The 24539-nt window shown below is 40.0% G+C and overlaps 1 protein-coding gene and 1 long non-coding RNA gene across 2 annotated transcripts; one reads left to right on the top strand and one right to left on the bottom strand.

Annotated features, from left to right (window-relative positions):
* The first annotated feature begins 1691 nt into the window (after positions 1 to 1691).
* pitrm1 (pitrilysin metallopeptidase 1) lies at positions 1692 to 19062 on the top strand. Its single transcript, XM_008301785.1, has 27 exons — positions 1692 to 1890; positions 4707 to 4812; positions 5168 to 5274; positions 5371 to 5522; positions 5896 to 6010; positions 6307 to 6403; positions 6903 to 7063; positions 7193 to 7319; positions 7524 to 7612; positions 7849 to 7977; positions 8202 to 8315; positions 9694 to 9790; positions 10298 to 10432; positions 10957 to 11095; positions 11996 to 12112; positions 12203 to 12332; positions 12852 to 12972; positions 13321 to 13397; positions 13516 to 13681; positions 14452 to 14552; positions 14793 to 14913; positions 15006 to 15056; positions 15343 to 15455; positions 15729 to 15854; positions 17215 to 17360; positions 18449 to 18551; positions 18747 to 19062. Exons 1-27 carry the CDS (start codon positions 1844 to 1846, stop codon positions 18838 to 18840), a joined length of 3081 nt encoding a protein of 1026 aa, XP_008300007.1. The 5' UTR covers positions 1692 to 1843; the 3' UTR covers positions 18841 to 19062.
* Positions 19063 to 21794: 2732 nt separating this feature from the next.
* On the bottom strand, positions 21795 to 23409 carry LOC103372207 (uncharacterized). The gene is made up of 3 exons (XR_520979.1): positions 23297 to 23409; positions 22098 to 22857; positions 21795 to 22046 (listed from the first exon to the last, which is right to left on the bottom strand). It is a non-coding gene; the product is annotated as an uncharacterized LOC103372207 (long non-coding RNA).
* Between the last annotated feature and the right edge of the window lie 1130 nt (positions 23410 to 24539).

The raw sequence follows: 24539 nt of genomic DNA, 5'->3' as shown, positions 1-24539 counted from the left end.
CAAGGCCTCCTATTCATACTGCTGGAAAATCTCCCACATGCTGTCAGTGAAAACACAAGGGATGACCGTGAGCGCCTCAAAAGATATTCAAAAAAAAAAAAGAAAAGGCAGCCGACGGTTGCTGTCAATACAGGCAGAGTGATTTTTGCATAGAAGAAGCAAGGTGCTGGAGAGTCCATACCATAATAAGAAATGACTACACTCCTCCTATTCTAATCCCCAACAATCTCATTGTGAATCTGCACTACTCTGGAAGGCTTGTACTATATCATACTTTTATAACCTTTCTAGAATATTCTTTTAGAATATTAAATAGAGCTGCATTTCCTGTTTTCCCCCATTTGAACTAATGGTGCAGCCACAAATACTGTAATAATTGTACTGTGGTTTTGAATATGCTGATTATGAACTGGAAAGACTGTCTCTAGGTCCCAGATCTGCAGGGCCCCTCAATAAACTTAAGTTTACTGCATGGCGGCTGGTTTATGGTACGCTGATAACCACTAAAGCACAACATCACCATGATAGGTCTAAATTACCTCATTTAGAGAGTCTGTTTTGCAGTAGGTCCCTGTGTCCCTGCATTATTTCAGCTGGCAGCTTGATTACAAAGTGCATATTCCTCAATGAATTTACACTGAATCATATTATTCTACCAAAAACCTGAAGTAAGAAGACAGTTTAGTACAACATTTAATACTAGTATTACACCATATTAATGGTGCAAAGCACACAGCTGACTTTACAAGTTTTCTGTAAGTTTGAATCACTTTTATTCTGTAAAAATTCAAATCAACTTAAAAAATGGAGCAATGAGGTTAAATATTTCTAACACTACAATCTGATAGCCCATACTTGTATTAAAGTGCAAAAGACTATGTCACTGCAGAGTATGGATAATTTACAAACAATAAAAAAAATTAAAGGAATCACCAATAATAGTGATGAACTGTATCAGCTGTTAAAAATCAAAAACCAAAAACAAACAAAAACTCAGTTTAAATTTAATTATTTTGGCCTATTTGTTTTTTAAGCTTTACATTAAAGTGTCACAACTCTGCAGAAACAAACAAACAAATAAAAAAGATAAATTCTACAAATTAAAATAAATGTGGGGGCTCACTGTGTAGACACTTTTTCCTGCAACAATTTCCTTTATAGTAACTCGTTTTACTGTCTTTGAAGTGAAAGAGGAGTGCTGCTGTTTTATGTAATTAAATGTGATCTTACAGCGACATCTGCTGGCATTGTTTTATAACTGAATAATATTTACAATTGTATTATAAAGAAAACTAAACAAGGCAAGACGACATCTGCGGTTTATTCTTCGCTAATAAATGTTTGCTGTAATGTGTAATAGAATTAAAGTCTGAGAACAGCCTGTTTACACCGTATGTTTCCACGTTACTGCCCTTCAAACTCTCCAGCGGCCGTGTGAGCATGATTTGGTAACCTTAGCGACGTCACACCGCTTAGCCAATCAAATCTGCTCTTCTTCCGACGCCGACCAATGACAAGCGGAGACGCTTCACGGTGCGTGCTTTGCTGGCTGGATCCCAAATGTGCTCGGAGTGTGACTGTAGATCTACATTGCGGTCGGATCGGTGTGAACTGGGTGAAAATGGTTCTCGGATCTGCGTTTGCGCAGGTGCGGCGGCCATTTTTATCTGCGCATCCCCGTCAACGTCCCAGCAGCACTCCGTACAGCATGAGGGACACTGAGCCGGGATGCTGAGCCAAAATAATGCTGATTTAATGACAAGAGTGTGCTAAAACTGTGTCATTTTATAACCGAGCACACTAAGGATAGTTGTAGTACTTTAATTTAGCAACTGACAAAACCATGTTTCGGCAAACGAGGGCGGTGCTCCAGAAACTTCGGTACATAAGGTGAGCTGGCTAACGGTAGAGCAACTCGGCGTGAAGCTAACACACCGGCTACGTTCCGGTCCGGTTCAGTTCAACTGTCTGTTCTGCTGAGTCTGTAGTGTCACGACAACATCGACTAAGAGATATGAGTGAGAAATGATCCTGTTCTGTTTACCATTTAGTTGGTAATGTTTGACCAGTTACCCTGATGTAACCTCTGGGGGTGTGCTGGTCTACCAAGATGTGATGCTAGTCTGGACATATGGGTTAGTTACGGAACCATTCACTAACGATACACTTTAATACACAACGATGCGATGCAGCTTAAATCTATTTGTGTGATGAAAAAGATGAAAGAGAAGTGCATCAGGTCAGAACAATGTCATTGTGTTTAGTTTTAGAATACACACCAGTTAGACAGACTGCTGCTGTGTTAAATATGAGAAACTATTAACAGCAACCCTTCAGTATGCTGCAGTCCATAAAGTCTGCAAAATGAAAACATTCAACGTGACTTCAGTTTGTTCTGATGTATTTGATCAAACCAGACTAGTGTTGCTGTGGGAGGCTGCTGTGTGTGTTTCAGTGAACAAAGTTCTGCTGTGGATCTCTGACACTGGTCACAGAGACAAACACACAACACAACACAACACAGCATAGCATAGCACAACACAACACAACACACCTCTATATTGTAGGTTTTGTCAATAATTAGTTTTGTGTGGTTATTGAACAGGCAGTGTGTGTGTCTGTGTGAAGTTGTGACTTTCACCAGCTGACCTGGACGTGTTTCCTGAATAATCAACAGGCAGAATTGAACAGATCTATGGGAACGAGGAGGATCCCAGTGGAGCTGATCGGTGGCACAATGAGCACAATGCTGATCTCGTGTTTTTACATCTGGACCACATGGTTTTGAATCCTCTCACTGAACTTGAAAAATATGTGTTTTTTATTTTGGCCAGCTAGTTTGGTTTTGCTGTCTGTAGATGATATTGACGTAGATACAGACTTTATTAATAAGTGATATTTGTGTTTTTTTGGCGAGGTCTCCTTCATGTAGTGTCTTTATCTTCACACACACACAGACAGGTCTGGTTGGGACCAATCTACAAAGAAAGCATGCTGTCAGCCATGCTGTTGTGTTGTTGCTTGCAAACACGTTAAGCGAATGTTACTCCCGTGTAGTATTTCACAGTGGGAGTCCCGCGAGGCTGGAGCAGCCATAGTTAGTAGTAGAGCTCCAATCAACCGATTCGTGACTTTACAACCAGACATCAATCGCTCCATAGTAGATATAGGTCGATCCAGAGGCCCGCCAGTCGATGTCTTCATATCGTTAAATTTCAAATCGATTTCCAGTTCGTATCGGTGAATCTTTACACCCACAGTAACCACTGATGCAACCAAAGATGAGAATGGAGCTAGCTGACGTTGCTTTATATTATACATTTAGCGTCATAGTACCTTTTATTTTATTGTCATAGACGTTTAAGTCACCTGTAATTTGTTAAATATCTCAATTATTCGTGGAGTAAGGAGTGTTGTTGAAATTCTGGAAAAGGTTGATGTAGAATGAGGAACTCGACACAGAGAGACACACTGGAGACAGATGACTTAAGTTGAAATAAGGTTTACTGATATCAGGAGAAGTGACACTAACAGAGCAGCAGTTCAAACATGCAATGCCAGCATTAATTGTAAGGATTTCTCCCACACCGTCGGTCTTATACTGTCCTTGTGTGGGGGCCACATCCAGATTTATGGGTGAAAGGGAAACAAAGATAGTTGGGTGCCTTGGTGTGATCTGGCCTTGAGAGGTTCAGGGAGTGCCTGCCTGTCCTCCTACAATGAGGTTTACATGAGGTCAAGAATCAAGAGAAGAGCTGAAGAGTGCACATCTGCTAAAAAGGGTTCAATCAGAGGAGCTAAGGGGAAAAGGTCAATACCATCTCGAGATGCTTAACTCCAAAACAGAAGCTTAACTTTCCTTCACAAGGAAGATATCAGCTTCATATTAGCCCACATCAGTGTTCCACCAAGTAAAGTGACCAGTTTTTCTGTGACATGCATAAATGTAATTTTTTCATCTATACCTGCTAATTATCTCACTTTTTCCTGGCAAGTTAAAAAGGGCAATAAAAGAAACGCACATACACTTTGCAAAGTAATTATTTTTGCAGTGACAGATAAAAAAAAACTACACAAGACTATTGTTTCCTCCCCATTTCTTACATTTATCCGGACAGTGCTTGTATTTTCCATAAACCTGTAACTTCGGATGTGGCTGCTCTTTTAAAATCGAGGAAACTTTTAATTGAAGTTTACACCTTAGTTTGTTGAAGAATTGTTGTTTATAACGGAGATAGCTTTGGTTGCTGTGTAGGTTAATATAAAAGTTATTGCACATAATAAAATGATAAAAGACAGTTTGTGTTTGTCAGTGCAAAGATTGGTGACCTATTCGTATCGATCATGCATCTGGCCCAAGGTTTAGACAAAGTCTTGCTGTCCCCTTATGTGATAGTCACACTGTTTTTTTTATTTTTGGGGGATGGTATCTCATGTCGTAATGCAGTCACGTTTTAAATATATTACACAGTAAATATTGAACAGAAGTTTGACTTTAAAAGATTGTTCACATTGTCTGTCAGAAACACTGTGCACCACACTTTGAAATGTGGGTTCCTGTGGTTGCTAGTCTGCACGTGTAGGACAGTATCCTCGGCAGGAAGGTGTTTCTGGAGGCAAGACAGAGCAGGAAGGAAAGTGAGCAACCTGGAAGTGAAGCAAGTTCAACTTCTCTGTCCAACTTCACCCTCTTGTTTTTCTTCAAGTTTCAACGGACAGCAGCAAACATGGAGGCTGAAGAGCACTTCAGCAAGAGAGAGGGCTCTTCAGTACCAGCCAGGACAGAAGCTACATGGCTTTACAGTCAGAGAGGTCAGTGCAGTGCTCTACTTTCATTCCAGCCTTTGTGTTAGCTCATATTTGTACATATTTACAGTCTTCTATGTTTATTGGGTGGGCTTAAAAAAAGACATCAGTATAAAACTCTGCAAAACTATGTTTTAGCAGCACTTTTGAGATCAAATGCATGAATGGGTTCTCTGCAGGGTTCCTGATTAAAATTCAAAGAGACATACTGTAAATTTTGGGTTGATTTATTTATTTTTTTTAAATATCTTGTTATGATTTCATTGACTTTGCTGTGCCACAGCTGATATGATGAGTTTTCACCTTGAGGTGTTACTGCCATCAAACAAATGGTCATTCCAGCTGCTCGTTCTGTCCACAGGTTGTTGCCGTCCCTGACTTGTTTCTCACAGCAGTAAAGCTGAGCCATGACAAAACCGGAGCTCAGTACCTGCATGCAGCCAGGGATGACTCCAACAACCTCTTCAGGTTGGTTGAATTATGTTTTAGCAAATCTTTGTCTCTTTCTGCTCTGCCCTGCATATACAAAACATCTGAATCTTACCAGTGTTTCCTGTGATGTAGTGTCCAGTTCAGGACGACCCCTCTGGACAGCACCGGGGTCCCACACATTCTGGAGCATACTGTGCTGTGTGGATCTGAAAAGTATCCTTGCAGAGACCCCTTCTTCAAGATGCTCAACAGGTCCCTGTCCACGTTCATGAACGCTTTCACAGGTGCAGAAGCATGATTTGGATCTGAATGTGTTTTGTGAGTCTGTGAGCCAAATGTTGGAAAAGGTGTGTTTATATTTGCATGAATGCAAATGTAGTTCACCTGACATGTTTATTATTATTCCTGTGTTGCCATTATGAGCTATCTGTACTTGACAAGCCAGAATATACAGATTTATGATCTTGGCATAAGTATCGAGAATGAGTGTTTTTACATCCACCAAACAGCACATGTTCAGAATGCTTTTGTAATTTAGTAAAATGCTCAAATCACTATTTTACTTGTCAGCTTCCAAAGAAGTTACCTCATGATGATTGTTGCTTCTTAGATGACTGATAAGATGTTTGTGTGGCTTGTTTGTTTGCTCATCAACAGCCAGCGACTACACCATGTATCCGTTCTCCACCCAAAACGGGAAGGACTTCCAGAACCTTCTGTCAGTCTATCTGGACGCAGTTTTCTTCCCTTGTTTACGAGAACAGGATTTCTGGTGAGTTTTGACCACTGCTGCAGTTACATAGGTGCATTTTTATGGCTAGTGCTTAATAAAATACACAATAATAAAGTTTAATCTTGTGTTAAATGACTGTAATACAGTCGAGCAATGCTGAAATCCCCAGAGCAGTGACTGAATTAGATGTGCTGATTCAGAGTCAGTCTGGTGCTCAGAGTGTTGTCTTGCGGTAAAATGATAATATAAGGTAAAAAATTGTTTGTCAGGTCTGCGTGCAGTCAAATTGATAAACAAGATATTTGGTTCAACTGTGTATGAATTTAATTTTCCAGGCAGGAAGGTTGGAGGCTGGAGAATGAAAACCCGTCAGATCCCAGCTCCCCTCTGGTGTTTAAAGGAGTGGTGTTTAATGAGATGAAGGGAGCTTTTGTAAGTCAACACTTTCCCTTACCGGTACAACAGAAAGAGTTTGTTTGTTTGAACAAATACACTGTTTTGTTTCTCAGACACACTCAAACAATTCAAGTGTTTGCTCATCATCACTGTAAAGTTTCAATGCAAAGCTGACAACACTTTGGGATGTCATACATACTGTTGTTATAATATTAATAACACACTGACGTAGTACAGATCTGTACCAGAAATATGCTTGTTACAGTTGGGTGTTTAAAAATCAGTCTAACAAAAAGAAAAAAATACAAGTGATAAAAAGATAATTGATGTTTAAGGGAAGCAGGAAATTAACTTTGAAGATTTTGACTGAATATTAAACTCACGATGTTCACATATTTGAGATGCACCAGAATATTTAATATTTCACAAAGTTGTCAAAAATTAAATGACTCACTTCATTCACTGTAAAATTAATTTTGAAAAGTTCCAGAATGCAGAAGTGTGTTTTTTATGTGTGTTTGTGTACTTTTTCCAGTCGGACAACGAGCGTCTGTACGCGCAGCACGTTCAGAACAAGCTGTATCCGGACCACACCTACTCTGTGGTTTCGGGAGGAGAACCTCTGGCCATCCCCGACCTCACCTGGGAGCAGCTCAAACAGTTTCACGCCACACATTACCATCCCAGCAACGCCAGGTAAAGAATCGCACAACCGTAAATCTCAGAGTAGCTTTAAGGTCCAGAAAATGTAGTGTTTTGTGGAATATGAACAGAAACGAAATGAGTGGTTTTTTTTTTTTTCTTTTTGTTGTTTTAAACATTTAGGTTCTTCACTTACGGAGATTTGCCGTTAGAGAATCATCTGAAGCAGATTGAAGAGGAAGCTTTGTCCAAGTTTGAGCGCATCAACCCAAACACAGAAGTCCCTTCACAGCCTCACTGGACCAGTCCTGTAGGTTCTGTTACTACAGCATCTCAGGGTGTCATTCAGTATTATTAAACTTCTTCTGTCACACATGCACTGCTCACACTTCTCCTTTAATTAGTCAGGATGTTTTGAATTACTGATGGTGAGCAAGATGTGAATTTTGAAGTAATGAACCTGAATTGAAGAATCGGTCTGATCTCGCTGTGAATGTGGCTGTTGTTTTTCCAGAGAGCGGACCATGTGACCTGCAGCCCCGATGCTCTGGCTCCAGATCCAGCCAGGCAGAACACTCTCTGTGTGAGCTACCTGCTGGGAGAGTAAGATCACTTCATCTACTTCCTGCTGTGTTTTACAGAGATGTCTGAGCTCAGATGGTTTTTGAAGTAGGACGGCATTTAAAACCCCTCAGATACGACTTCCTCTGCCTCTGCTGAACTTTATTTACAGTCTTATGTTGTCACTTTGGCAGTTTTCACAAGGAGGCAGTTTTCTTTTTTAAAATCAAAGGCTTTGCTGTTTTGGTCTCACCTCTTCTTCTTGTTTCTCTGTTCAGCATCACCGATACGTTTGAAGGATTCACTCTGAGCCTGCTGTCATCTCTGATGATCTCTGGACCAAACTCTCCTTTCTACAAATCTCTCATTGAACCCAAGATAGGAACTGACTTCTCCTCTGTTGTTGGGTGTGTACTTGGCTTTAAAATAACAACAGCAAACCTGTTTTAATTTTACCAATTTGGGTATAAAGACTAATTGACTGACTGCAAACAATCCAGTGTCCTTATGTTTCTAAGTACCGATGTATCCGGCTCATGTAGGATTAAACAATCTTCTTAAAATCATTTTTTTCAAGAAGTACAGTTAAATCTCTATAATATGCATGAGAGCCAATTGAAATGTCCTGCAGGTATGATGGCAGCACTAAGGAGGCATCGTTCAGCATTGGTCTTCAGGGAATGGCCGAAGAGGACACGGAGAAGGTCAAAGAAATCATCAGCCAAACCATCAATGACATTATAGAGTAAGTCTCATATTCCCTGTCTATCATTCCAGTTTGCACTGTTGTACGTTTGGGTTTAACTTCGTAGAACATGTGAGCCAACTGTGGATGTAAAGCAGTGGTTTTAAAGTGCACTTTTTGGTAGCAAGCTTGCTGGTTAATCATTTAGTTTCACCACCACATTATTTAACCTACACGGACCTCATTTTTACTCTCTGTGAGGTTGATTTTCGCTGCATCACGAAGTCCTGCACCTCTATGGAAACAGCACAACCATGAGTAGAAGTAGAGAGAGCCCACACATTTCATTTGTGCAGCATAAAAAAGTTTTCACACCATAAATCAACAAAAAAAGGGGGAAAAAAATTATTGGATTATTAATTTTATTTTAAAAAAATTAATGTGTTGTTGACTCTGGGTGGCTCTACATACTATAACAATTTTACTGCTTACATTTTTATTTTCATTACATTTTTAATCTGCGCTGTGGAAACACGACCTGCAAATTACCTGAAAAGTTCCAGATTTTTGTTGTCACATGACTCTTGGTGGCAGCTGAGTCATTGACGACTTCTTCATTGCACAGAGTTGCACAGAATGTTGTTTTTTTACAAAGAGTTTGTTTGGCATTAAAAAAAAGAGACGTACTGGTGGAGGCAGATGGCCGTCCTCCCTGAGCCTGGTTATGACTGAGGTTTTTCCTCCCTCTGGGTTGGTTCCTTCCCACCGTTGCTCAAAGGAAGTCCAGAGGCAACTTTGGATTATTGGTTTCTCTGTTTAAATTTGTAAAGTCTTTCCCTTATTTTGTTATAGACGTGTGTTATAAACTGCGCTATACAAATAAAATTGAAGTGAATTGAATGATAGATATCTTGATTTTGAGCCTCAAGCTGGTTCTTGTTCCCAACAAAACTGAAAGTCACACATCATTCATTCAATAACAGTGAAATGTGTGTTTTTTCCAGTTTCTTGCTCTGATGAATGGCATCATTTTGACAATTAAAAGTAAAAAAAAAAACAGACCTGCTGGTGGGTTTCAAGGTTCAGAAACTTTGCAGAGACCTCGTCACAAGTTACGATTCATATAAATTTCCTCTGATTGGCTTCATGCATTCATTGAAAGTAATCTAACTATAACTGATATTGTTTATTCATTTAAAGTAAATTATAAGTTCATGTGGCAAAACTGCACAATATTTACAATATTTTCTTCCCCTCATCCAGAGTGATGCACAGAACACAGCGAGGCCTTCCCAGCAGGATGTCAGCATGTGATCATGTTTGATTAAAGCCTGTGTGTTATAGTATAGTATATAATATATATATAGTATAGTTGAACACAAAGAACCAGAAGAACTTTCTTATACTAATTAAGCTTAATACTTCTCGTCTAATACAGAAATGGCTTTGAGGAGGAGAGGATTGAGGCTCTCCTCCATAAGATTGAGATCCAGATGAAGCATCAGTCCACAAACTTTGGCCTTTCTCTGGCCTCGGTGAGTTCACTGTTTATCTCTGACCTTCGTTTTGTTTTCACAAACACAAGGACACTGCACATATTAGTAAACCTCCGTGTGGGCGGCATGTTTGCAGTCCGAGCTCTGTTAGTTTGTGTTCTCTCTTTATAAAATCATGTACTTGTATTTGTTTTCCCTGTACTTCTGTTTGTTTCAGTACAAATGAAGAATGTAAACATGTTCATAGCTGTTGTCCTGGAGGCTGTTGTGTACCAAATAGTTTGTTTGCTTATTTCCTACTGTTGCATGTGAGGCTATAATTCGTCCTCTTTGTCCAGAAAACATGATCATCGTGTTTAACAGTCAGAAACGCATATCAACATATAAAATGAACTGTATGGGAATCAGTAGACAAGTAAAAGTCATGCAGTGACTGTTTCAGTGTTGGACCTTCATTATGCTGTTGTAATTGTCTCAAAAATCATTATTTTGTGGTCTTCATGTCGTTTCTTAGTTATTATCGTTGTTGTTTGTGTATTTTATCAGTACATAGCGTCATCGTGGAACCATGACGGTGACCCGGTGGAGCTGCTGCGACTCAGCGAAAGTGTTGCCATGTTCAGGCAGGCCCTGAAGGAAAACCCACGTTTTCTCCAGGACAAAGTCAAACACTACTTCAAGGTGAATATAGACAGGTGTTGGTATGTACAATAAAGGTACAATTCCACCACATGGACGTTAAGTCCTGACAGTTCACTTGCTGCCTCAGTGATGTGAAGTGATGCCTGAATAGGTGCAATAGCTACATAACTGATGGTATTTACTGATGTTATTTTGTTTATGTATCTTCAGTATATTTTACATTAAAACTACTGACTGGTGAGGCAAATAACATTAGTTGTCTAATTAAAATCGCATCTATCGAGGCGTGGGATGTATGAGGCTTAACTTTATTTCCTAGTTGTATTTATCAGACCACGGGATGGAAACGCTAACCACCACCACCACCACCACCAGCACCACCACCACCACCACCACCACCACCACCAGCAGCAGCAGTCTTCATTTTTATTTACCAAGATCATAGCGAGGCAGATGCTTGCAGACTTAAATCACTTCACCTCATTTCCTTCACTTGAATCTTAAAGTTTAATGCTATTTTATGGTGTTTTGCCTCCCATCAACCCCCTCATCCGCCGCTGCAGGAGAACACACATCGACTGACCCTGTCAATGAGCCCAGATGATACCTACCTGGAGAAACAGGCCAAAGCTGAAGCGGAGAAGCTTCAGAAAAAGATAGAGGCTCTGTCTGATAGCGACCGAAAGGAGATTTATGAGAAAGGTACCAACAATTGCTCTTACATGTCAATTGTAGTTTGCAGTTGTTACAGGTTGTCCACAGATTTCAGGCTGTGCGATCTGTACCAGGTTTTAATTTAGGGATGTAGCCTTACACAAAAAGTTGAGCTCGGTACAAACCTCGATTGTCACAGATTGGTGTATTTCCAGCACAGCTTAAACCAGAGAAGAGAAAAATCAAAGTGTGTCTTTCTTTTTTCTTTTCTTTCTTTTATTGAGCAGACTATAGCTGTCTCTCTTTAGAAAGTCTGCTGCAACTGACTGCAAACTACCAACAAAAGAGACCAAAATAAATGTAAATAAACACTCAAATAAATAGAAAATAAAAGTAACCATCCATGAAGCTGCAGCAGGTAACAGAATTAACTGTACTTAAACTGTGCTGTCTTTGTATTCTCATTAGCAGCTTTCATCTTCATAATTAAACCGTGGACCACCGTGGACATCGGTAGCATGTGTTTATTAATAAAGACAGTATGAGTTGTTCACATGGTCTGATCTAACAACAACGTTTCTCACAAAGTTTTTCACAGATTAAACTGTCTCACATGTGCGGTTGCTGTATTTACTTGGTACTCATGCGTATCAAACCAAAAGGCTTCACCAAACATTTTCAGTATAAATAGATGTAGTATTACACCCCTACTCATTCTGTGGGTTTTCCTTTATTTTTTCTTCTAAGTCTGCATTTAACAAACGAAATATAAGTCCTTATGAGAAATGGAAACAAAGTTTAGCTGTGAAATATGTGGAAATCGTCTAAATAATGTCTTATTTGTGAGCAGCATCCTGTCAGTGTTTGACTGAACCTGGATATAATGTAAGGCACTTTTAACCCAAGTTATCCACAAGATGCTACAGTTGTGTTTTCCCTCTTGGAAAGGTCTGGAGCTGCTGGCTGCTCAGAGTAAAACCCAGGATGCCTCTTGTCTGCCTGCACTCAAAGTGTCCGACATCGAGCCAGTGATTCCCACCACTACTGTTCAGATGAGCTCTGCAGGTACAACAGCTCACCGTCTGTTTCAACAAAAGGTGATTAAAACTCACATCTGTCTGTGTCTGATGGAGCTTTTTTCCTCATCTTTCGTAGGAGGAGTGCCGGTTCAGTACTGCGAGCAGCCCACCAATGGTTTGGTGTACTTCAGGGCCATGTGTAGTCTCAACACCCTGCCAGAGGACCTCAGGCTTTATGTCCCGCTTTTCTGCAGCGTCATTACCAAGTGAGTGAACCAGTGAGTCTGCAAAACCAGAACAAGATGTGAAGGACGCTGGTGGGAACTGGGGATTGTTTCTTTGTGGAAATACATAATTTCTTTTTGTTGTTGTGGCATTTTTCTGTTGTAGGAAAGGCAGGTTTGTTTGTGTAGAACCTCTCCAGAGCAAAACAGGTCAAAAGTGCTTTACAATAAACACATAAGGCATTAAGAGCAAGTAAATGTATTTATACAGCACCTTGTCATTTACAGAGGTTATTTAAAGTGCTTTAAATTGAATATGTCAAAAACAGTACAGACAATTAAGTGCAAAGAGATTTTGTAGAATACATAAAACTGGCTAAATCAGACAAGTAAGTCAAGAGATGAGAAAAATTAAAGTTTGTAACAGATACATAACTATACAATACAAGAAAAGAAGAATTAAAATTAAGTGAATCAAAGTGCAGATAAATTTAAAGTACACTAAGTGAAGAAAGAGAAGAAACACAAGAGTGTATGAAAGATGTTGTTGTGTTTCACTAGGATGGGTTGTGGAGGTCTGGACTACAGGCAGCAGGCCCAGCAGATGGAGCTAAGGACCGGAGGCATGTCTGTTTCCACTCAGGTCATCTCCGACTACACCCAGCTGGACTCGTTTGAGCAGGTCAGTGGCGGCTAAATGCGTCTTTGAAACCACATAATAAATCCAAAAATTACATTTCTATCCTTGGTCCTCTGTGTGAGCTAAATGAGATGCAAGATACGCAAAGCAGGAGATTGTAAAGTTGTGTTGGCAACAGTCAAGAACATAGTAAAATAAACTGAAGCCTTTTGTCCCCCTGAAAACAAATAAGTAGAGAAAGAAGTGAATAAATACATTTAAATTCAACTTTTAAGTAAATAAATTCGAAATAAGTGAGCTGTTGGCAGTTTCTTGTTCCGATTGAAGATGAATTTGCTGCAGTGACATATTGGCTTCTAACTTTCCTCCTCTCATTGCTTTCTGTTTCAGGGCGTCCTCTTGTCCTCCTCCTGCCTTGAAAGGAACCTTCCTCACATGTTTGAGCTGTGGAGCGACATTTTCAATAAGTACGTGACAACAGTTCACATCCCCTGCAGCCAACGAAAGCTGAGAATGCAAATGCCTGTTTGTACAAGTAAAAAAAAAACAACAAACTTCCATTGTTGGTTTTGTTTTGTCGTGTAGGCCTCACTTTGACAACGAGGAGCGCCTCAGAGTGCTGGTGATGATGTCGGCACAGGAGTTGGCCAATGGCATCTCCTACTCTGGTCACATGTACGCTGTGACCCGGGCAGGTCGTCAGCTGACCCCAGCAGGAGACCTACAGGAGACCTTTAGTGGGATGGAACAGGTATATTAGTTAGAACTGTAGACTACAATGATGTGCTGCGTGTTTCTTGGCAGACTTGGTTAGCGTAGATCTGTACCAGTGTAGCCAATAGTCCACTCCTCCATCATATGCAAGTTTTATGCCAAACTTGAATACGGTTCTCCTTCACTCAAGAACTTTCATAATAATCAGATTGGTAGTTTTTGCATAATCCTGCTGTGTAACAGAAAAAGAGTCAAATGTAATGAAAACTCATCTGTAGTAAATGTGTAATTTTAAAACATGAGCCACTCAATGGTTCGGCAAATTCTAAACAAAATATAATGTAGATTTGTAGATATAAAGAGAGCAGGCTCTGCGTTTTAATTCTCAGGCTGTGTTCCTTGTATCTCCATTCTTCAGCTGTTAATGCATGTAAGCAGCCGGACAAAAGTCTATCAATAATATCTGATGTATTGCATGACAATGACACAGTTGTTTGCACTGAATATTAGAAAATGTTCTTGTGATTCTGCATGTGCACAACTTTTTGCTTAAACATAAAAGTCAAATAGAAACTTTTGTACAAATGTACTGCATGCCTTACATATACTTCCTACCCTTCACTGAAGACATTCATACCACAGATGGTGATTTTAAGATACCGTTGGATGTTATTCTTTACTATCGGCATTCCTTTGCAGTAATTTTTTCCATTTGTGCAGCATGTTCTTTGTGGCTTCAGCCTTACTGTTGCTGGTGTGTCAGCAGTTTGGAGATAATGTTTTGTGTTGTGGTGATTTGAACATCAGGTGAAGTTCATGAAGAGGATAGCTGAGATGTCAGACCTCACCCAAGTCATCCGGACATTACCCAGGATCAAAAACCACCTCCTCAACCCGGCCAACATGAGGTGGGTTCATATTACAGCTGCTAGTAGTTGGATTTTATCTCCACTAGTATGAACATTGTGTGCTGCTCTGAGCTCATTTTGCATGACAGTCAGTGTACTCTTGGTTTTTTTAAATTACTTTTCTCCTTCTTGTTTTGTTGTAATTGCTGCACTTCAACAAAATGATTTTACTATGAGTGTGATCTACAGACTGTGTATCAGGCGCTTAGCATTTCTCACTTTAAATGTGTGTCCTTCCAGGTGTGCAGTCAACACAACGCCACAGAAGATGTCTGACACAGCCACACAACTGGAGAGTTTTATGAAGGATGTGGCTGCAAACAAAAAGGAGCGAAAACCCATCAGAGCAAATATTATTGAGGCAGGTTTGACCAGACAGACTGTGTTTTATGTAAACTTGTTGATCCTGTCATAAAAACATTTCTTTCATGTGTTTTTATTCCTTTCTTGCAGAAGCCACTAGACCCTCAGAATGACTTCGGCCCAAGTAGGAAACTCTTATCTGTAAGTTCAGTGTTTGTTTTGCTTCTTTGTCCACTGATTGGCCTCTGAATGGTGTCACATTTTGCATTTGTTTGTCTTGTGTACATCACTGTCACATTCAGTTTACCATAATTACTAAAAACTGAGCAGGAGGTCCTGAAACATAATTAAATGAGTGAAAAACAACATTGTCCCTTTTATGTTCACATTATTGTGTAAAATTAGTTTTGCTTTTGCTTTGTTCATAGATGAATGAGCCGTTTCTGAATGAGGATGAAGTTCATGTTTGTTCTTGTGTACTTTGCAGGATCTGGATTTTCAGCCTTGTCAGATGAAAACTTTCTTCGAGTTGCCCTTCCCTGTCAACTTTGTCAGCGAGAGTATTCGCACGGTGCCGTTCTCCCACGAGGATTACGCCAGGTGATACATCACTGCACAGCAAAGACCAGTGGCATGGGGGAGGATTTGTGTTTGTGTGATTGATAGCTTGTTGTGACTTTCCTTTCACAGACCGTGTCCCTGTGAATCCTAATAGGTCTACAGTTTCAAACATGTTATTTAATGTGACTTCAGTGTGATTCTGCTCATGCTCAGTTGGATTTTATAGACCTTTTGTCCTACACTGTTTTCATGATATTCTGTCTGCATCCTCAGTCTGAGAAACCATTTCTCTTTACTTCCCATCTTTGTCAGTTTGTGCGTCTTGGCGAGAATGATGACGGCAAAGTTTCTCCACGGCGAGATCCGGGAAAAAGGTGGAGCGTACGGCGGCGGAGCCAGGATGGGAGCAGGTGGACTGTTCTCCTTTTACTCTTACAGGTGGGTACACATTCACCACAGAAGTCACACTTTTGGACAGCAGTGAATAATTAATACTGCAGGCTTCTCTTATTACAGTTAAATGTTTCATATGTACTTTTAACATTTACGTACCAAATCAGGGATCTTTTCCATTTTAAACAAAATGTCCTGAACTGGAAATATTCCTCAATGTAAAAGCTGTATGGAATAGTCGGTGGGGGAAGAGGTATTCACATGCTGAAGTAAAAGTACATAAATATTCGCTGCAAATTGTAGTTAAAATACTGGTTTGATCCCTTTGACTGATGTAGTTTTGTATACAACGTCATTAGATTTTTATTCCTGAAGCGTCAGTGAGTCAGCAGCAGGTTTTAACGACTTTACATCCAGTTTTATGCACAGACACACCAGATAAATCTGAATAACAAGAGGAAAAGAAGATTAAAGTTTTGGTTTGCAAACATGTTTTCTACGTGTTTCTTTAATCTTTCTTTTTCTTGTGAGATATTCTATCATTTGAACTTTTGTTAAAATGAAACCAGAAGTTAAGAAGAAGTTTGGTGGAGCTGGTATCAGTTCATAGGAAGGTGAAATGTGATTTTTGAGAAATCTAAAGTCATAGGTTTAATCTTTAACACTGTGTTGTATTGTAAGAGCTTGTCCTATTATCCAGTATATAAAACGTTCATCTTTAAAGTAGCTGAAGTTGTCAGACAAATGTAGTGGAGTAGAAAGTACAGTAACTCCCTCTGACGTGTGGTGGAGTGGACGTATAAAGCAGCATCATATGGAAATACAAATACGTTAACATACAGTAGCTGACTTCATGTATGTGGTTCCTTTCTATCACTGTGAAGAACTGCATTTCCTATAAAACAAACTTTCTGGTTAATTTGTGACACCTTTATTCCCTAACAAGCCAGAACAACACCTAAAATGCACCACCTCAGGCTGAAACAACAGTTTAAGCTTGAAAATGTGGATTTTAAAACAAAGGGTCAAAAATCAATGTATTGGAGAAACTTGAATATTAAAGGTGGAACAGTTTCCTGGTTGATTATTTGGCAGACAATCAGTTGGCACTATTTTGATCAATTAATATTTTTCTTATTTTTTAATTCTCTGGTTTCAGCTTCTCAAATGTGAACATTTCTGCTTCTCACTCTTGCATGTTTGGAAGCTGAATGTTTTTCTATCAGAATAAACGTGATTTGAGGCCTCAGAGAGAAATTCTGTTACTGTTTCCTGAACATTTGTAGACCAACAGATCAGTCAAAAATAAGAATAATGCTCAGTTGCAGCCTTAATAACAATATTTAACTGTTCAAATTAGATTCTTATTGTTTGTTGACCTCAGTTTGTCTCTTCTGTGTCTAAGGGATCCAAACTCGGTACAGACATTATCTGCGTTTCATAAAGGCGTTGACTGGGCAAAGTCAGGACAGTTCACCCAACAAGACATCGATGAAGCCAAACTGTCAGTGTTCTCAGCTGTGGACTCCCCTGTGGCCCCCGCTGACAAAGGTGAGAGGCCTAAATGATGTGTGACAACCATGACAGCAGCTGCTTTGGTGGATTTAGATAAAATCATTTAAAACTCGCTGGCAAGGTTTGAAAGGCGTGTTTTCTTAAAAAGAAATTACCAACATTTCACCATTTGTCAGAGCCAGAGACGGTAAAATCAGGAAGATCAGTTAGAAAATAACCAAATCAAAGATGGAAACCACGATGTTTCATTAACATCTCTTTATTTTACATGTCTAATTCAAAAACTTGGACAGAAATTAACTGCGCACCAGATCTTGTAAATAAAACAAAAAAATCTGCACTTTTCAGCACAACTAGTTCTCAGTGACTGACTCAAGGCAAAGTATTCATCTGAGCTCCAGGCAGTGTTTACTCAGAGCAGAGAGGAACAAATTAAAGAGAGAGAGGAAAACAAAACAGAATCAATAAAATCCATGCAGATAGTGAAACATATTTCTCCAATTCATGTCTAAAGTTGTGTGAAAATTACCTAATTTGTTCAGCTAATAAGTCTTTTTACAACTTGTTTTAAAAACCTGGAATCAATCTTTTTTTTAAATTTTTTAATTAATTAAATGTGTCTTTCGTCTTGTCTTGTTTATGATCTGTGACGCATGTGTATCCTGCTGCACAAAAGACGCTTTTGAATTCCCTCTGTTTGAATAGAGGATTTTATAATGCAGTAAAAACAGCCAGAAAGGGTTAAACGTTGTACATTTTATTTAAAATATTTTTAAAAATCCTTAATTCAATAATAACTATCTATTACATATAATGTGTGTATAGATAAATGCATAATAATATAGATGTAAATATATATAATTATGACTATATTCTTAATAAATATAAACTCAACTTTTAATATGTAAAATATGAGTGCAGATTTTTGGACATCTTCAACTCAGATCCTTTCACTTTGACATTTTCTTTGTTTTCTGTTGAATTTCTCTTTTTTTTTTTCTCCCACTTTAACTGTCATTTTTAATGTTTTTGTATCATTTTAGAGTCATTATCCTAATAATTATAAGAGAGAATGAGTCCCTTAGTGCTGCTTTAAAGCTCGTCGCTGTGTGTTTGTGATGCAGGAATGGGTCGATTCCTCAGCGGAGTCACAGACCAGATGAAGCAGAGCTACAGAGAAAGACTCTTTGCCGTCAGTCATAAAAACCTGGTGGATGTGGCTGAAAGGTAAAAACCCTGGAAGCATGAATTAATCTGTGAAAGTCCCTGTGAAACTGAAAATGAATGTCAATGAGTGGTGATTTTAACTCTTCACTGTGGAAATATTTCTTTCACTGCCAGCAGCCTTCGTGTGGAACGAAGAAGAAAGAAAAATACAAGCTTCTACAAGTAATAATAAAACAATTGTTCTTGTTGCTGCAGGTACCTCTGTGTTGGTCAGAAGACGTGTGGTGTTGCCATCCTGGGCCCAGAAAACGACGCGATTAAGAAAGATCCCTCATGGGTTGTTCAGTAATAAGACGGTATTTTTGAAACTGAAGACTTGGCCTGGATGTACAGAAAACCCAAAGGCAAGGCTGACGTTAGGATGTTTTTTGAAATTGTTGCAAAGAAGCTGAAGCGCACAACAAAGAGGAGGAGCGTGGATCATGTTTGTCATTTGACTCAATGAGATTAATGCTGTCTGCATATTCCGTTGTGTACATAAATAAATATAACAATATATTGAAATACAAAATTTGCTTCAGCTTTTTTTTTAATATATATATTTTGAGTAATTAACACTTTTTTGTCAGGAAACAGATCCAGAAAGATTCAGAATTTACATTTTAGTATGGGGCTGCAAGGTGGCGCAGTTAGTAGCACTGTTGCCTCGCAGCAAGAAGGTTGCCGGTTGGCGTCCCGGTGAGGACACCCGGGTTCTTCCTGCGTGGAGTCTCCATGTTCTCCCCGTGCAGCGTGGGTTCTCTCCGGGTTCTCCAGCTTCCTCCCACAGTCCAGAAACATGCTGAGGTTAATTGGTGATTGTAAATTGTCCGTAGGTGTGAATGTGAGTGTGCTTGGTTGTCTGTCTCTAAGTGTAGCCCTGTGATAGACTGGTTACCTGTCCAGGTGAACCTGCCTTCACCCTGAGTCAGCTGGGATAGACTCCAGCCCCCCATGACCCTGGTGAGGGTTAAGCGGTGTATAGAAAATGGATGGATGGCATTTTAGTATGAAAATTACTGTTTTACCCTCAATGTATTTTAAAATATATATTTAATTTATTCTCAAATGTGTTAAATTATGTAGAATTGTCCATTTCTAACTGTTGTAGCACAGATACATGGTCACTCAAATGAGACATGTTCTTTGAGATATTTGTCTGCCTGCAACCAAACACAGAAGAGGTGGGATTCACAATGATGCCGCTTTCAAGAATCAGCATCCCCTTTACTCTTGATAATGTAGTTTCCACTGAGACTACTGCTTCCATAGAAGCTCCTCTTAAGTCTGACTGATCCAGAGTTATGCAGACTGTGTCCCTGTATTAGTTTGAAGGCAGTCACACCTGAGCTGTACAGCTGAAGTGGTTGGATACCACAAGATGTTAATGAGAAAAACATTTTACCCAAAGTCACTGTTATTAACTGTGTCAGGTATCCCACTCATCCTAAATGCTTCTGCAGAAAGCAAGTGGACTTTTGTGGTTCTGAAAGATGTCTAAAGGGGCTTCCTCCCTATAACTAACAAGTGGGTAGTTACGAGTATTTATTTAGGGACACCTGTGGGGCGTTGCTCACCTTGAACTCACATGAATGAGCTCTGCAGGACTGCATGTGGCTGGTAGGTGGTGCTGCAGTTCCCTTCCTCTCTGAAGAGACTATTGTTCCAGTTCAACATTGAGCTCTCCCTTCATTCCTCTTCATCCATCTGTCTTCTCAGAGAATTTGTGTATTGTTGTCTTCAAAGAAACGTCCCTTGTCCTTTAGATGCAGGTGACCTGCTGTGTCCTGTCCTGAGGTATTTGCTTTCCCTTGTTGTGCAGCTGTTGGTCGGTTCCCTGATCTGTGTTGTTTCATTGAACCACATATCCACCACGGCTCAGCTTGGCTTTGGGTGCTTAAACCTCAGAGTGTTACAGGGTTCAGAGAGCTCCACGATGCTGTGTTTGGAGAAAATGGTAAATTTCTCAGACACTCCAGCTGCATACAGAATGACGTTATATGGCAGAGATGATGCTGCTAGACAGGTAGTTAGAACATTTATGTGGATTGTTGCCGCATGTCTTTGCCCATCCTGTGCACAAACACAAACATGCTGGGATATGATGTGTAGATGCATTTATTTCCCATTTACAAAGAGATAACTGTGTTCAAACACAGACCGAACAGCTAAGAGACAATGAACGGATATTTACTGAATTTGACATAAATTGGATTAAAACCTCTGAGTTTACCATCAGAGGGAGAATACACCACTCTAGTTCAGTTTAGTTTCTATCAAATTGAGTGAATGTCTTCTCACGGTTTGCTAGCTGTCCGGTCTGTGTGGGCATTAAAAGAAGATCCAGTGTTTTTCCACAGGTCTGGATTAATGAGAACCAAAGTGGACCCAGGCTGATGCACCAGCATGTCCTGGTCATGTTTGGGTGCCCAGGATGAGGAAAGGCAGCAGTGGGAGAGAAGGGCTCAGTAAGTCTGGCACATGTTAACCATTTATAGGCTGACTAGCTACATGTCAGTGATGTGTCTGTGGAACTGCACCTTTAAGTCGGCAAAGAGCAACAGGTGTACGACACGGTCACTTCCTATATGGTGAGAAAGTTATAAGAACTTTCTCCAAACACAACATCAGACCAGGTTCACTCAGAGGTGAAGACTACAAAACGCAAGAGTCAGCAGTCCACCTGTTTCAGATTCAGTTTATCAGTTTATCAGTTTATCACGGTGCTTTAAGGTTTATCACCGATTTTGAGTCGTTTACTCGTCATTGTTTGTTGCACTCTTGTGTTAAATGGTCAGATTTGACCACATGAAGGGAAAAAACACGGCATGTTTTAGTTTATACATGTGTTTTAGGCTTTCTTCTTTGTTATTTATAGGTTTTTATTTGTACAAAAGCTGCAAGTACTTATCTGCGGTCCCAGGATCTACTGTTACTGTCTGTTCCCAAGAAACACTGACATTCTGGACAGAGGATGCTCTTTTGAGAGAGAACCTACAGCAACACTGATCAACCACTTATTCCTTGATATCAGTTAACCCCCATTCACACTTTATGCAAGTTCAGGCAGAGTATTGGCCCACAGATCCACCTGAAAAACACCTGGAACAACCCAGCTGTTGCGAAGAACTGAGGAAGCTTCTTGGATGAGAGCTGACACACCTTGAAGAACCAAAAGGAAGTTCAAGTGTCTCCTACTGAAGGATCTTAGATCCTCGTTATTGATCAAAAAGAAGCTGCAGGTAAAACAACACAGAACAACTGTCACTGTTTTCACACAATAAATGCTTTATTACTCTGACAGGACGCTCACATCACGCTGCCAGCACAGAACGTCACTATTGCGTAGTTTCAACAACTGGCAGGACTCTACTCACAAACAACCACTATAAAGATGTCACATACAAAGCCCGGGGTGGATACAAACGGCAAAGGCAACGACACAACACACGCTCTTACGCACAGCTAGCAGGTGACAGGACACACAAATGGCATCGTCCTAAAGCCTCACTACACCTCCTGCAGGTTCCTTCAAGTACTCAGCATTGTGCAGTCAAGGTGGTAGACATTTTTCAAGGTGTGAACAGGCTCTAGACAGAAAGCAAGTGGCCCTCCTGGCATATATTCCCTCTTTATAAGCAGCCTCATGGGTTTACAGGAGTTATGGGGCTCAAAGTGCTGTAGAAAATAAAAGTGACCACTGCTAAACAAATCACCCAGACCTTCACTTGGCTCGGTGACTTTAAAAAAACTAGATATGGCTACATGTTTTGGACTAAAACACTTATACAGTACATAATAAGGAGTGCTTTTATATATATTTATACTAGGTATATATAATAACTTTTGGGGGATTTGAAAATAAAATGTTTGCGCTGCTAGCTTCTTTAAATTACAGTTATATTCCAAATCACATCCTCAAATTTAACATCATGATCTAAAATACAGAAGATCCCCTCTGGAAAAGTGCCGTGACTGAAACCGTACAATATAACTTTTTATTTCTTTTTTTAAAAATTACCTACTACCTTTTAAAATCTACCTTATCGTGTTAGTAGTCAATCAGCGGTCGATCAGTCATTGTGTGAGTAGCAGTCACCGTTACGTGAAGCTGCTTTCCTGTTGGAGTAAAGCTCTGCTGGCGGCAGCAGCAGCAGCAGCAGCAGCAGCTCAGATGGTCGCCGAGGTGTTGCTCTCTTTGGTCCGGAACCGGGTCACGTGTTCCAGCTGGCCGGAGTCGGACACGTCGTAGCTCGTCTTGTACTTGGCCAAGATCTTCATCAGAGGACGGAGCTTCAGCCACCACTGCTCCTTTGGGATCCTGTGGCTGGAAGGACGCAATAGGAAGGTTTTTTTAATTTAAACTACACTTGTCCTGCTACTTGCCTTCAGACACGGGAAATTTGCTGTAACTTTTGTATTTGACATTAAAGCCGCACCTAAAAAAATCCCTCATTAGTGTTTGACAAGCGTGTTGTGAGAACAGTGTAGAGGATTTAAATAGTCGCCTCGTGGTGCCATTTATTGGGGACAAATGTTAAATATGAGGAGATGCTCAAGCTGCCATAAAAACTGTGGAACTCTACATAAAAATCTCTTTGGGTGCTGCACAACAAGAACCAGATCATCTGAGATATTTAACCGCAGCAGTTGTAGGTTTTGGCTCCCAAATTTTAAAAATTTAATTAAATTAAAAACACGTTACAGATTAGTTGTACCTAATCTGAAAGTATCCTAAAAAAAAGCTTTGTTTTTTTTTTACTTACACAAAGTCGGTCTCGTCTCGTATCTGAGAAACAGGTTGAAAGACCAGAGCTCTGCGACGCATCCCCAGCAGGCAGGCAGTGTCGTCCGAGTTAGCAAACACTCTCCCTGCATTGAAGAGATACATCAGCCATTAAAATAACACAATTTATATAGAAGCTTGTAAAAACAGAGTTTACAAGAAGAGTGCTTCACAGAAAACAAGAAGAGTGAGGAATACTAAGGAAGGACACAGTCCAAACATGGTAGAAGATACTCCAGATCAAATAATAAAATGCCACATCCAAGTGAAAGGAAAGAAGTGGAATAAATAAAAACCATAAACCTGAGGCTACATACATGTCCTCTATCAACTCATGCAAACACCACAGATACATTCAGAAGAACAGAAGCTCACCTGTGATCAGAGCCAGTAAAACTAACACTGATTTGAGATTTTTCAGACAGATTGTATGATTTGAGATGCAATATTTTTCAACTGTATAACAGATTTAAATTCTGATGGAGCTTCACCACGTAGGATATGAACAGACACACAACTTTGCTGCAGGTCATAGGTGTGTGTAGATCAGCTCTGCAGACTCGGGGATGCTGAAGCCAGGACAAGCAGAGCCCACTTAGAAATTCCCTTATCACACCAATCAGAGCTTCAGAGGATCGAACACAAAGAAGCTTTTGGGGGAAGTCGAAGAAAAACATTCAACCACGTGGACCTTAGCAGACGGCCGGTTGTAATGTAGTGCTCCGCTGACCCCTCATGTCCTGTGGCAGCAACAACTGAACTTAACAACTGAACTTGTGAATGAACAGTGAAGATCCAGGACCAGAGGATGTGCCTCATTATCTTACTTAAGTTTAACTGTTATTAAATGTGGAAGTATAACGTCCTGATAAATACTCCAACACATAAGCATAATGGTATTAACCATTATGTGAAAAGACTTTTAAGTCTCCATCACTCTGTTCCACATCAGGTTTTCACACTCATATTCTCAACCAGCATTTTCATCATTGTTTGTGTTTTATATTTAGGGTCCGAGCACTAACGGTGCAAGGACCCTATTGAAACCCTTGTGATTATTAGGGTCCGAGCACCCAAAAGGGTGCAAAGACCCTATTGGAACTGCTCGGATTATTATTTGTGCCAAAGACACGCGTTTTTGAGGCCCTAAACATACTCGAAAACTCACCAAAATTGCCATGTACATCAGACCCGGTGAAAAATTGTATAATTTGGAAGAACAA

This window comes from Stegastes partitus, unplaced genomic scaffold (genome assembly GCF_000690725.1).
Source record: "Stegastes partitus isolate 25-593 unplaced genomic scaffold, Stegastes_partitus-1.0.2 Scaffold1712, whole genome shotgun sequence".
NCBI classification, from domain to species: Eukaryota; Metazoa; Chordata; class Actinopteri; family Pomacentridae; genus Stegastes; species Stegastes partitus.
Note: the sequence above shows the minus strand (reverse complement) of the source record. Positions and strands in the feature narration are given on the sequence as shown.

What these genes read in the sequence shown, in the direction of transcription:
- pitrm1 (XM_008301785.1), top strand. Translation starts at nt 1,844, where the DNA reads ATGTTTCGGCAAACGAGGGCGGTGCTCCAGAAACTTCGGTACATAAG. An exon ending in TACCATCCCAGCAACGCCAG is followed by an intron (nt 7,064 to 7,192) that starts GTAAAGAATCGC and finishes TTAAACATTTAG; the next exon opens with GTTCTTCACTTACGGAGATT. An exon ending in GTGAGCTACCTGCTGGGAGA is followed by an intron (nt 7,613 to 7,848) that starts GTAAGATCACTT and finishes TTCTCTGTTCAG; the next exon opens with CATCACCGATACGTTTGAAG.